We start from the raw sequence: 13,557 nt of genomic DNA on the forward strand, positions 1-13,557 counted from the left end.
AACTGAAAATTCATTTTTTGCATTATATTTGACACCTGCCTATAAAGAGACAATGCCAAGTCAGAAGACTGATTAAATGCTAAAATAATTTAAACCTGCAAATGTCAGATTGATCACTTAACCTCTTCTTTTCAAGACCCTCAGTGGTAAGAGTGTACAAAAGAATTTCAGGTCTGCATTCCTATCTGTGTTTAAATCAAAACAGTTACCAACTGGAAATACACACAGCACAAAAATGCATTAAATGTAATTTCAAGTGATTCATCAAATAAAAGCCTTATGCCTTGTTTTTTTAAAGCAGTTTAGCATTCCTCCTCTTTCTCTGATTTAATAAGAAATTGCAAGAAGAGCAGAAGTTAGACACAGGAAAGAGAATGCTGACAAACACATAGCATAGCTCTTCTGGTCTTTCATTAGGTCTCAGGCTTTTTGCTGTTACTAAACTATACAAAAAAAAAAAAAAGTTTAATTTGTGCATATTGAACTTGTCTCAATATTCTTCAGATATCTGTGCTACCCTCGGTGTAAAAATTCAGATGCTGAAGCCTCCCTGTGAAACAATTAATCCAATGTCACACAGAACATCAGTGTCAGATCACAAGCAGCTTTGGTGCTTTCGGATTCCAGCTTCTTGCTGTTCTCTGTGCCACAAGACTTCAAATAGCATCTGCTGTCCAGGACCAGGGAGAGACAGAAGGAGATGGAAACAGTCATCCGGCAAGTTACAGCTTTTCTCTTCTTCCCTACAGTGAACTAAGAAAATAACTTTCTCGTGAGCTTTTAAGCTGTACTGTCTCCCTGAATAGAAACTGTGCTCCAAAGCTGGTATAACTGCAGCAACCAACTGAGCTAAATTAAGACAATTCCATGTCAAATCAACTCGTCAAAAACCTGTGTGAATGGCTGTGCAGTTACAATACTCTGAACTTCCCTAATTCATGAGGATGAACACTAGGTGAGGAGAAATTTGCACACAGAAGTGGATCCCCACAAAAAGTACAGAACTGAAACGTCAGGGAAATCCATGCAAAGCTGGGTTCTTGAGTGGAAAGTTGTCCAGCCCTCCATACTGTTGCTCAGCATCACCTGCAGGTAGAGCTAGCTGCACGGGAGAAAAATGAAATCGAACAGAACAAGGGCAGTGCACTAACACTCCTTCAAGCAATAAAAACTTGCTTTTGGTTCGTGCAGAACAGGAATTTTTACTAGCTATTAGATCCTAGTTATTGTTGCAACATCTCAGGAATTCCTCCAAAAAAGCTGAATAATGCCCATGTCATCAAACCAAAAAAAGGGATAGAGTGGGTGGAAGTTAGGGAAAAAGTATCTTACTTTCTCCAATCCAGTCTCAGGAATAGCTTCTTTACTTTTGTCGAACTCACACCCACCAGCTCCTCCTTCCTGGCCCAAAGCTGGTATGAATCAATGAAAACGTAACAAGTGCAGAAGTACAGAACAGAAAGAGAGCCTTTAGTCTCATGTCAGGTTTTTCTAAAATGAGCAACTGCAGCTCTGCAATAAACACACTGAGAAAAATCAATGAGTCACTACCCATGCAACACATACAGCTGGTTATAAGTAGCTCAGCATTCACCCCCAGGTCCGCTATAAAAAAGATTTTATTTAAATTTCATTTTAACCAGCAAATTATCAGGTAGAGCTCTTCAATATTTTGATTACAAACTGTCACAGAGTCCTTGTGCTCCAGCACATGACACAACCCTGTCACACATTAAATACCCGTGTATCTACAATGAACATTTACTCCAAGATAACTCTGTCAAGAAGACAACACATTGCTTCCACCCAGAATCACCAAGAATAGTCAGAAGCATACACAGAAGATTTAGTAAGCATATATGCCTTACTTGAGGGCATTTAAGTAGGGAAAAAGGGTCCTACTAATACAGTAACCAGGCAGGCAAACACTCTTCTTGTTATTGCTCCTCAGAGTCTGCTTCCTTTCCCAGTAACCTCATAAATGTCAAGTGAAAAACCAAACTGTCCTTCTTTATTGGTAGCCAGCAAGAAGTTAATTAGCTTGAAAACATCAACATTTAAGGTTATCAGGACATAAAGAAGAACAGTTGTTATAACAAATGTTATGGGCTCTGGATAGGTACTTGCTACAAGAGGCATTCAGCATCAGTACAGGGAATCAGCCCATTTAAACTGACCAAAATCTAACACTTAGATAATTATTATACCCCAGTAAGAGTGAAGTAACTAAAAAAAAATAAAAATGAAAGAAAAACCCCATACAAAGTAAATTTGACATTTAATTAGAAACAAATAAAAGCCTGGTTGATGTGAGGTCAATTGTCTCCTCTGTGGTAATTCCCGATGAAAACATTCATCTGGTGTTTGCATTCACCAATCAGAGATTTACTACAATGAAGTTAAATTTTCCTTTAGAGGAGATTGTGCAGTGACACTGGTGCAGACTCTGAGCCAGGTTTGTCTTGGCAAAACATTCTGCAAGACCTGTCATTCTTCCTCCCAGTTATAATCTGGTGCTCAACAGATGATAATATGTCTTTTTAATGGAAATGTGGTTGTATTATTAATATAAAATTTAATACATCATTTAAAATTTTGGGTTTGTGTGTGTGTATATACAAACCTCTAGATTTAGGCAAGGGGCAGGGAGTTGGACTTGATTATCCAGCAGGGAGCTCACGGCCAAGAAGGCAAGTGGTATCCTGGGGTGCATTAAGAAGAGTGTGACCCACAGACTGAGGGAGGTTCTTTATCTCTCTGCTCCAGAGAATCCACATCTGGAGTACTGTGCCCAGTTCTGGGCTTCCCAGATCGAGAGGTGCAGAGAACTACTGGAGAGAGTCCAGCAGAGGGCTACAGAAATGAGACTGGAGCATTTCCCTCGTGAGAACAGGCTGAGAAACCTGGAACAGTTTATACTGGAGAGGAGCAAACTGAGAGTGGACCTTATCAATACTATCAACATCAAAAGGGCAGGGGTCCAGAGGATGCGGCCAGACCCTTTTCAGTGGTACCAATGACAGGACAAGGGATAGCCAGCACAAATACATGAAGTTCCATCAGAATAAGAGGAAAAGTTTCTTTCCTGTGAGGGTGATGAAACACTGGAAGAGACTGCCCAGGAAGGGTGTGGAGTCTCCTTCTCTAGAGATTTTCAAGATCTGTCCAGGCGTACTCCTGTTCAGCCTGCTATAGATGGCCCTGCTTTAGCAAGAGGCTGGACTGGAAGACATCTCTGGAGACCATCTAACATCTGTGACGCTGTGATTCTGCAATTCTTATTGGTCCCTTCCAATTTCAGATATCTATGTATATGTTTAAATTAAAATAATCTTCAAACCAATAGTCACACAATAGGAAACTGAAAAACAACCGTTAAATTTCATTTCCTTATTACACAGAAATTTAAGCCTAAAGTCACAGCATATCCAAGCATATGCTCAACAATGAAAGTTCAACAAAGGAGTGCTGGAAAACTCACTTCTAGACACAACACACCTCAAAAGTCAATTGTCTACTTTATTGCAATTCAGTTTTAACAGTAGATAATCTAGTTTTGTCTGCCTAGGTGCCCTCAGTGACTAAAGTTAAGTAGCTTCTACTTGGTTGCTTCTCTAAGCAATGTAATAGAGAAATCAAGCTTTGGAAGCATAAATCATAACTGCTTCTCATCGCTTCCATGAATTCACAGAATCAAGGAATCACAGAATGGTTTGGGTTGGAAGGGACCTTAAAGATCATTTAGTTTCAACCTCTCTGCTATGGGCAAAGACACCTTTCACTAGACTAGAGGCTGTTCAAGGCCTCCTCCAGCCCATCCTTGAACACCTCCACAGAGAGGGCATCCATAGCCTCCCTGGGCAATCTGTTCCAGGTGTCTTACCACTCTTACTGTAAGGAATTATACTATCTACATAAATACACTTGGAACTGAACTTTCTTAACTGGATGTGCTGAGTCAGGAAGCATAAAGTATTCTGCATGTCTATAACCAACCCTTCCACTGCCAAGCTGCATGAGATAAATTCATAGCAAATGATGCAGATGCTGGGCTGCCTTCACTGGACAGTTCCTAGTGTTTAAAAAAAAACAACCCAACATATACAAGAAAATCTGGAGCAGTTAATCTAAAGCACCATCCAGCCACGTGGAATGTGACTGCAAAACAATGCGGCACATAAGAGAACTCTTCCCTTTTCACCTCTGCTTAAAGCAAACAGCAACAATGTAGAACTCTGCCCTCAGAAACCACACAGACAGATTGTTTTGTAGTTCAATACCTTAATTACACACTCCATCAGTGCTTTTTAAATACTTTATTTAAATTCTAGGATAAAAAACATCTGAAGTGTAGAGCATATTGAACAGGCTTCCTCTTAGAAGCTGTCCACAAATTTTAACAGCATAATGTGGTACACTTTAACAGGAAAACCTTATTTTCTCCCCTGTAAGTTCACTCTCTCCTCCACCCTCAACACAGCATTCAGAAGCATTTCACAGCATCAAAAACGTCTCAAGCCTGCTTTGCAAATCCTTTTGCCTTCTCTTTGCAACCACAGAAGGTCCCATCAACTACAGCTACTGCAAATGCAAAGAAACAACAGCAGAAAAGTAATGAAAATCTTAAACGTAGCTCTCCTAATGGGATGTAACAGCTGGAACAAAGATCTAACACAGCTGGGAAAGCCATCATTTTCTTTAGCAAATGAGAAAAAAAACGTGAACAGCAATGCCATGCTTTTCAGAGCAGTACCACACTGTTTCGGTTACGTCAGAATAAATCCATTCAGTTTCAAATACAAAGATTATGTCCCTCCAGCTGACAACCCTGCTAACTCAAGCCCTACTGCTTTGACTCCGAGATAACACACTGACAATAAAGATGCTACAATTGAAATTTAATTAATTCTACTTATGCAAAACCATGGCAAAATTCAACTCATTCATCCAGAGCTGGGTTTGTGCAGTAACTTATTTTAGGAGCAAAAGGAAACAATTCTGAGAAAGCAGGGAGACAGAAGCTGAGTATTAAGATGTCCTTTACAAACCTTCTACAGAAATAAATACAGGAATCATTTTAAGAGAGGTAATATGAGAAATACCATATCACTGGCATGGAAAACAACATATTTCCCTTCTCCTTTACAAAAGGAAAATAAATTTTAAAATATACTGTGATAATTCATTCTCCACTCAATGAAGGAAAATAAAGCAAGAGAGGGCTACCTTAGTTCTGCACACTTCCAATTCTTTAAGCACCAAAAGAAATGGTTACATTTTCACAATCTCTGAGTCTTTTCCTTACAAACATTGATGTACCTGTGGCAGAGCCAGATGAATTCAAGAGGCAATGCTGCTCAACAGTTCATCTCTTGCATAGACAATGATCTATTGACTTTTACACTGAAGGACAGCGCTGAGCCAGCCTAGTTTAGCCCTTTTTTGACCCCATAATCCAGTTCTCCATAACTCTCTACCTTATCCTCCTGAATCTCTTTACAGATAATTTCTGGTTGGACTGACATACAGACTTGAGAGAGGCAGCAGCTGCACTGTTGCTGCTGGTTTAATATTGCACAGTTCCATTTTCAGACTGGCCACACACAGCTTCATGTCCAACTAGCCCTCAAATCTGCTGAAAGCTTTTATGACATTCCACTCAGAACTCCATGACTTTGCAGGAGTACCTCTAAGTCCCCCCTAAGCTCAGCCACACAGGCAGTGCCAGATGATCTCTGTTATTACTGAAATGAGGAGGCAGGACCAAGTATCAGATAGATTTTCCTTTGCTTTATCAGGGATCCCTGTGATAGTAAGAATTTCTGCTTCAGAGAAGGGACATATACACAAGCAGCAACATCTTCAGGCCATGGCTGCTCTTCTCCTGGCCACTATGCCTCCTGTGATTGTTTGCCTCACACACTCCAAATTCATTTTTGCAGAGGAAGCACCTCCAGTCTTTACAGTTCCTCTGACTTGAGGCTGCATCCACCTCTAGCTGACAGCAATGTGCCTCTAACATTCCTCTAAAGGCCTTCCCTATTGCCAGACTCAACTGCAACAGCTCTGACCTCTGCTCCAGGGCCTCTCCAGGACTTCCTGCTCCACAAGCATACAGAGACGTGGAGCAGGAGCAACTTACAACCCCACAACTCCCCGACATGCCAAAGGAAGGGAAAACATGTCCCTTTCAGCACAGGCTGCACAAGCAGCCTAGGCTCATTCCTACAGGGCACCCTCACTCTCCCCAGCCCCTCTGCTATGTAGACCTCTCTTCATCCGCCCCTTCATCACATACAGATGCATCACCAGCAGTGGTAGCCTCCCCAGCATGTTACACTCTCCTTGTCCCACACAGAAACACAGCACAACAGCAGTTAGAAGGGACCTCCGGAGATCATCTAGTCCAACCCCTTTGCTAAAGACGGGTCACCTAGAGCAGGCTGCCCAATGTCACAATGCCTAGGTGAGTTTGGAATCTCTTCAGAGGAGACTTCACAACCTCCCAGGCTCCTCCAGTGCTCTGTTACACTCACAGGAAAGACATTTCTTCTGTTCAGATGGAGCTTTCTGTGTTCCAGTTTGTTCCTGTTGCCACTTCTTCTGTCATTGGGCATCACTGAAGAGTCTGCCCTCATCCTCTTGTCACCCACCCACTAGTTATCAATCAGCACTGAAAAGAGCCTTTCTCAGTCTTCTGCAGGATAGACAGAGACAGGTCTCACAGCTTTTCCTCAACAGAGAGATTTTCCATTCCCCTCATCATCTTCACAGCCCTCCACTGGACTCTCTCCAGTAGTTCCTTGTCTCTCTTGAACTGGAGAGCCCAGAACTAGGCACAATACTCTTGAAGTGGGCTCACTAGGGGAGAGTAGAGGGAGAGACAATCTTTCCTCAACCTGCTGGTCATACTCTTAATGCGCCCCAAGATATAGAGAAGCAAAGGACTTCACACACACACATTCATAACCTTCCAACCTTACCAACAACTTGAGCTCCACATCCCCCCCGCAGTGCTCTCCATGTCCAGGCCCTGCAACAATGCTGACAGTTTCCTTCTCCCCAGATGCCAACACCTCCTGACCCAGCAAGATATTTTTACCCCCTTCTTGACATTCCCACACCCAGCAAACTCCTACCACCCTGTCATCCCTCCCAGCCAGTAGTCAGTCACCCTGCTCTCCCTACCCCATATTATGCAGGTGACCAGCAGGTCATCTGTCCCTCTCAGTACCTCCACTGAAGGCTTTGTAGGGACACAGACAACCCTGAAGGACAAAACTTCACCTTCTGTCTCACTCCGAGACCCATCAGTGATACTCGCTGCTCCTTCTCCATCCAGTCCACACACTCCATGTTCTAGTATGACCCAGCCAGCAGCCCTCATATTGGCTCTCAGACCCTCGTCTTTCTTTTCTCCTAATTGGTGTCAACTCACTCCTTTCATGCTCCCAGCATGGCCTCACCCCAAATTCAGCAAGGCCCTGGACATCCTGCCCTCCACCACTGTTTCCAGCTCCTTCTGCAATTGCCGCTGCAATGGCAACTCCAGTGAACTCCAGTCCCTCACATAGCTAGCCAAACTTCTTCCACTGCATCCACACAAGGATATCCACACATCATGACACACACACTAAAACTATTCCCAGCTCCATTCTTCCTGTTCTTCACACACATACTCCACACCTCCCACAGGCAGCCTGATCACCCTCCCGCATCCTGTGGGCGAAAGCTCCATCTACCCCCCAAAACACTCAAGTACATCAGTACATCCCTATCTTCACATGCTGCAGCCCCACAGCCCCCATACACACACTCTCAATCACTTCCTTCTCTAGAAACACAGCTCAGTCTCACATACATGACCCCAGTCATACCCCCAGGTCCATGTACACGGTCCCATGCTGCCCTGGTACAGGGCCAGTCGCTGGCCACAGTGCCCTGCCCACTCCCATACATGTGCATCCCCGACACCACGCACCAGAGCCTTGCATCATGCCTATACACATACATCTCTGACCCCAGCACCCACACATATATACCAAACTCAGACCACTCCAGACCTACGACAGCATCTCTAGTGACATCTCTTCTTCCCCATGTAGATGACTCCACTCCCTCTAGGGACCCCCATTCAGACCCCCAAGTACTGCAGCTCCACTGTTTCACTACTTCCATGCACTTCAAATACACATTACACCCTAGCTGTGGAGTTAACACCTCCTGTTTCCCCATTCCATACACCTAGACCAAATCTTGGGTCCTACAGCTTCAGTTGTGGACTCCCACATATACATCTCCGCCCCACAAGCTCCACAGCATCCACAGAGATGGCATGGCTCAGAAATGAGCCAGGACAAGACAGCAGCATCTCACCCAGCAAGACAGCTAGTTGCTCCTTCTTCTCTACCAGGACACCCTATTTCCCAGATCAAGAGTACTGCAGCCCCAGCAACATCTCCCTTCCAACAGTCTCATCTCCCTTCCTGTACACAGACAGTTTATGACCCTGCATGCTACATGTGAAGAAACAGGGACACCATCCATATCTCCCCACACTCCAGAACCACTGCCTTAGAGTTCAGTTTCCCCCAAGTCCACATCCCCAGGTCCTTGCCCATGTCCACAGGCCAAACTCACCGCCCCACAGCTCACCACCTCTTCTTCACACTAGAGCCCCTGCGCACCAGTGCAGCCCCACAGCTTCCCTTCTCATCCTCTCTGTATCTACACTGCTTCGCCGCCCGGCTCCCCTTGATCTTTCTCTAACCGGAATACTCCACAGCACCTGCCAGTGCCTCGCAGCCGGACCCCCCTTGCCCTCTCCATGTCCTCACCTCGCTGTCACAGACCGCTTCCCAAAGCTCTCTCACCACAGAACTGCCCCCACAACATCTCCCCATAGCCTGTGGTCTTCCTCATGCTCACCCCTCGCACCTGGTGCCCCCCAGTACTGGCTACAGCCCATTTTCCTACACGTTCTTGTACTAGCCCAGAGTTCACGTCTCCATGACAACCCTTTCCAAAGCACCTTCATCCCCCTGCACTATCCTCTCTGCATCTCCACAGCCTTCCTCCTCACAGAGTCTTTCCCACGGCCCACACCACTGCTTCGCAGCTTCCCTTCATAGAATAGCCGAGGCTGACAGGGACTTACGGAGGTCGCTTGGTCCAGAGCCCTGATCAAGCAGGGCCACCCATTGCCGGCTTCCCAGGACCGTGTCCAGACGGCGGCAACGGCTGTGCCCTTTCCCACAGCCCCTCTCCCTACAGCACCGTTCCCAACCCCCGGCCCCGCTCGCACTCACAGAGCTCGCAGTAGCGATGGCAGCCCCGGCCCAGCCCCTGCAGGTACCGCTGCAGCACGTCGGTGAGGAGGTCGCAGGCCGAGACTTGTACCGAGTCCCAACCCAGCGCCTGGCAAATCTGCGCCACCGACACCCGCAGCAGCCACCGCGAGTAGGTTTCGCACATGCCGGCTCGGCTCGGTGCAGTCCCGCCCGGGCCCGCCGCCCGCCCTGGGCCGGGAGGGCCGAGGGACGCTCACGCACAGCCCGCCGCCGCCGCCATCTTGGCGCCGCGCCGCCGCACCTCCTCTCCGCCCTCGCCAGGCAGCGCCGCTCCAGCACCGAGCGCACCGAGCGGGGCCATTCTCAAGCGCATCGCGAGTTCGGCCATCGGCAGGGCGGACGGGGCGGAGGGAGCGTAGCGGCCGGGCGGTTTTGGCGCCGAGTTCGACTTTCCCTACAACCTCCCCCAGATCGGGGTTATTTCCAGGAAAAGCTGCTGTTCCTGCCCGCTCGGAGCGCTGCAGGCTGGCGAGCTCTGGCCAGGGCTTCCCAGAGGCGAGGAGGCGCGGTTACTCTCTCACCTCCGCAGGCCCAAAGTAGGCGAGCAGGGGCCCTGCCCATGAGGAGCTGGACCAGGACCCCGGCCCATCATTTAAACAATCATCAATGTCGTGTGTTAGCAAGAATTCTTGGGCGAAAGAGTTTATCTGAATGTCTGGTTTTTTTTTGTCAGCAGTCATTGCTGTCACAGAGTTTCCCCCTCCACTGCAGCTGGTCACTAAGGTTTGCAAACAGCAATTTCGGGTTGTCAGGCCCTACTCTGTCATTCCATAATGTCACGTATGGACAACGCTGCATCAGCAACCTCCTGCGCTCAAGTGGAAGCTGCAGGGTCGAGCCCTGTGAGGAATAGGAATCCAAGAAGTAGGAGAGAAAATGTAAGTGTAGTAGAATCCTTTGACTATGAAGAGATTCCCTAAGGATGCAGGAAATAGCCTGGTTTAAGAGGCTTTAAACCAAAATTGACTTAGATGCTAGATAACTTACAGAGGATTTGTCTTCTTTGCAGGGAAAAAAAGGGCTATTTTGTTGTGTTTTTCTCCTTTATAATTGGTTTGGGTGTTCCCCGCCCCCCCCCACTTAAATACCCAGATTAGACTCAGCCGGCTCTGGGAATATGAATGAAGCTATTCATTTACAGCTAGCACAATATACAAGCAGATATTTACAGTATATACAGTTATAGACAGAAATATACAAGGTAAAAGGTGATACAGAAACACAACTCCCCTCCCAGAAACCTGAGTCCCCAGGAGGGGCTCTCAACCACCCCTGCACCTTCCCCCTGCCCCTCTCAACCTTACCCCAGTCCTAAAGAAGAACAGAGGTTCAGCCAAGAGGTTATGAAGCAAAGGTGGGTTAGTCCAAATGGAAGGTGAGGTTAGGGAGATGCAGTTCAGTCAGAAGCCCAAGACAGAGTGATTGAAAATGGCGAGAGTGTTATCTAATGTTTTCATTTCTTCTTCAGCAAGACTCTGAGGGGAGTAGACATCACCATTGTTTTCCTTTCACAGCCTGTGATCTAGTTCTTCTCACCAAAACATTCTACCCTGCTTCAAACTAGCACAATAATTTTGATAATTCATCCAGAGCAAAGAAAAAGAAGACTTTCTTGTAAATCTCTTTTGCAATTTCAATTTTTTGCACCACAAAAGAAAAAGCATTTTTAAGAACCAGTGTAAGCAAAACCGAATTTTATAATCTTTTGAGCAATATAACTTTGCAAGGCCACCTGTGTAAACAGATTTATAACTAACTATACTTAAGGCCAGGATCACATAGGCAGTAGAAACATCAGCTTTGGGAACAGAGGTAACAAAACCAGAAACAATAAAGAAAAAGCATTTATACTTTTTTGGGGGAGAAAAAAAAGGCAAGCAGGGAAGGCTTTAAATTGATGGTGAAATGGAGGATCCAGAAACAAATGACAGTTCCTGAGCAGTGTAGAAGGTAGAATGAGGAGCAGCAGTGTCATTGGTCAACAGTCAGATGGATGGCCAGGCCCAAAGAGTGGTGGTGAATGGCCAGTTGGTGATGAGTCACAAGTGGTGCTCTTCAGGGCTCAGTATCTGGGCTTGTTCTTAGTATCTTTACCAGTGATCTGGACTGAGGAGATTGAGTGCAGTGTCATTAACTATTTGCAGGCAGCACCAAATTAGGCAGGAGCATTGATTCACTTAAGGACAACAGGGAGACTCTGAACAGAGATCTGGACAATCTAGATCAATGGTATGAGGTTTAACAAAGCCAAAAGCTGGGTCCTGCACTTGGGTCACAACAGTGATGGGAAAGCTGCCCATCACTTTCTGACGGGAAAACTGCCCATCAGAAAAGGACATAGGGGTGCTATTTGACAGCTGATGACCCTGCAGTGTGCTCAAGTGGCCAACAGCATCATGGCCTGCATCAGGACTAATGTGTCCAGCAGGATTAGTGAAGTGATTGTTCTCCAGTACCAGGCACTAGTGGGCCTGCACCTCAAAGACTGCATCCAGCTTTGGACACCTTACTACATGAATACTGAGGTGCTAGAGCAGGTCCAGAGAGTAAGTCCTATGAAGAGCACCTGAGAGAACAGGTGGTATTTAGCCTGGAGAAAAGGAGGCTCAGGGGAGACCTTCTTGCTCTCTACAACTACCCAAAAGGAGGGTGAAGTGGGTGTTGGTGTCTTCTCCTAAGTAACAGAGTGAGATGAAAGAATCAAGTTACATCATACGAGTTTTAGGCTGGACACTAGGAAAAATTTCTTCCTTGAAAGGGTTATCAAGCCCTGGAACAGGCTGCCGGGGGGAAGCAGTTGAACCACCCTCCCTGAAGGCATTTAAAAGCTGCGTAGATCGCTTAGTGCTGACCTGGCAGTGCTGGGTTAATGTTTGCACTGGATGATCTTGAAGGTCCTTTCCAACTTCAGTAATCCTCTTAGAAGGCAGGACTGCAGGTTTGCCAGTTGCCAAAGATTTCCTTGGTTATCCAAGAGGAATTGAAGGACACATAGTGTAGGAGCCAAGGAAGGCTACAGTTAGATGTGTGGGCAGGTCCCCAACAGACTTCACTGGCTTGGCACGAAACCTCAAACAGTACAGAAAAGCTCTGGGAGTAGGGGAATGCACCTTGGCTTACAAGTCCTCAGATCAGCAACATAATGGGAACTGCAATACAAAGCCAACACTGGCCCTAAATTGCTCTTCAATGGGGATGTAATTTTGCATGGGAGAGAATAGGGTACATTAACAGAGGAAAAGGGAATCATAAATCATCAGAATTGCCTCAAAGATGGAAGCTGTATAAGCCAAGGGGCTCTTAATTTTTAATTGTGAATGACAATCTACTATCTTTTTGAGCTTGCATTTTCCAAGCACATTTGAGTAGAAAAGAAAACCAGGCAAAACATGATTTTAAAGAGTTTCTAAATAAAATGATGCTTAAAGAATGACAGGCTCCAGATTATGAGAGCTGGGAATTCAATTGATCAGGGACTGCTACACTGTCACAATATGCAATGGCTTGTTTCTCTTCCCATTCTTTAGCACTCTTTGAAATCGTCCATTCTGACCAGTGTGCTACTGTGTCTAACAGCAGCATCAGAACCTTAAAAATGTTATTAGAAGCACTTTTAACTATGTAACAAATCTGCTCCAAAACATTTCCATGATCCCACCACAGGTTGTTAAACTGCTTCCCTTAACTATGTGTACATCTCAATGTACACACACACCTCTACAGACCACTGCGTGGTACTATCAGCATTTCATTTCATTACTCAGTTTGACTGTAAGGGAACGCTAGCTTAAGTGCAGCACTTGATTTCTAGAGCAGCTCACTTAGGTCTGTCTCAGCCTGCAAGTGGCTGCTTATGCCTGTTTCCATGTCACACAGACACCTTGAAGCTCAAGGCCATTTACAATCTTTTTAGCTTTCTTCTGCAAACCCTTTGCCTGTTTCCATCATGTGCATCAATGAGCTCCTCATGGCTCTGGTTTTGTCTGCCAAACTGGAGTGGCAGCTACTTCCATGGTTACACAGCCCACTAACTCTTCTTCCCTACTCTATTGCTATACTGTTTATTCTTCACATTTTATCCGTTCTCACACTGCTAAGCACATTCAAACACAAGGTGAAACAGCCAGCCTCTTCTACTCTTCAAATGAAGCAACATCCCTTTGCATGTTTTTGTGTGCCAGATACATTACAAAATACACAGCACATC

At 45.8% G+C, this 13,557-nt stretch overlaps 1 protein-coding gene across 4 annotated transcripts in view; it reads right to left on the reverse strand.

Moving 5' to 3' along the window:
• TAF3 (TATA-box binding protein associated factor 3) overlaps positions 1–9,559 on the reverse strand; it is a 144,339-nt gene extending 134,780 nt beyond the window's left edge. For 2 of the 4 annotated variants that reach the window (XM_064142691.1, XM_064142690.1), the window contains exon 1: positions 9,309–9,559. In XM_064142691.1, the coding sequence (XP_063998761.1) occupies positions 9,309–9,474 (166 nt within the window). In that variant the 5' untranslated portion in view covers positions 9,475–9,559. The remainder of the gene's footprint in view (positions 1–9,308) is intronic. The other 2 variants (XM_064142689.1, XM_064142692.1) reach the window with 2 other exon arrangements.
• Positions 9,560–13,557: the final 3,998 nt, after the last annotated feature.

The sequence above is a fragment of the Pogoniulus pusillus genome, chromosome 4 (genome assembly GCF_015220805.1).
Source record: "Pogoniulus pusillus isolate bPogPus1 chromosome 4, bPogPus1.pri, whole genome shotgun sequence".
NCBI classification, from domain to species: domain Eukaryota; kingdom Metazoa; phylum Chordata; class Aves; order Piciformes; family Lybiidae; genus Pogoniulus; species Pogoniulus pusillus.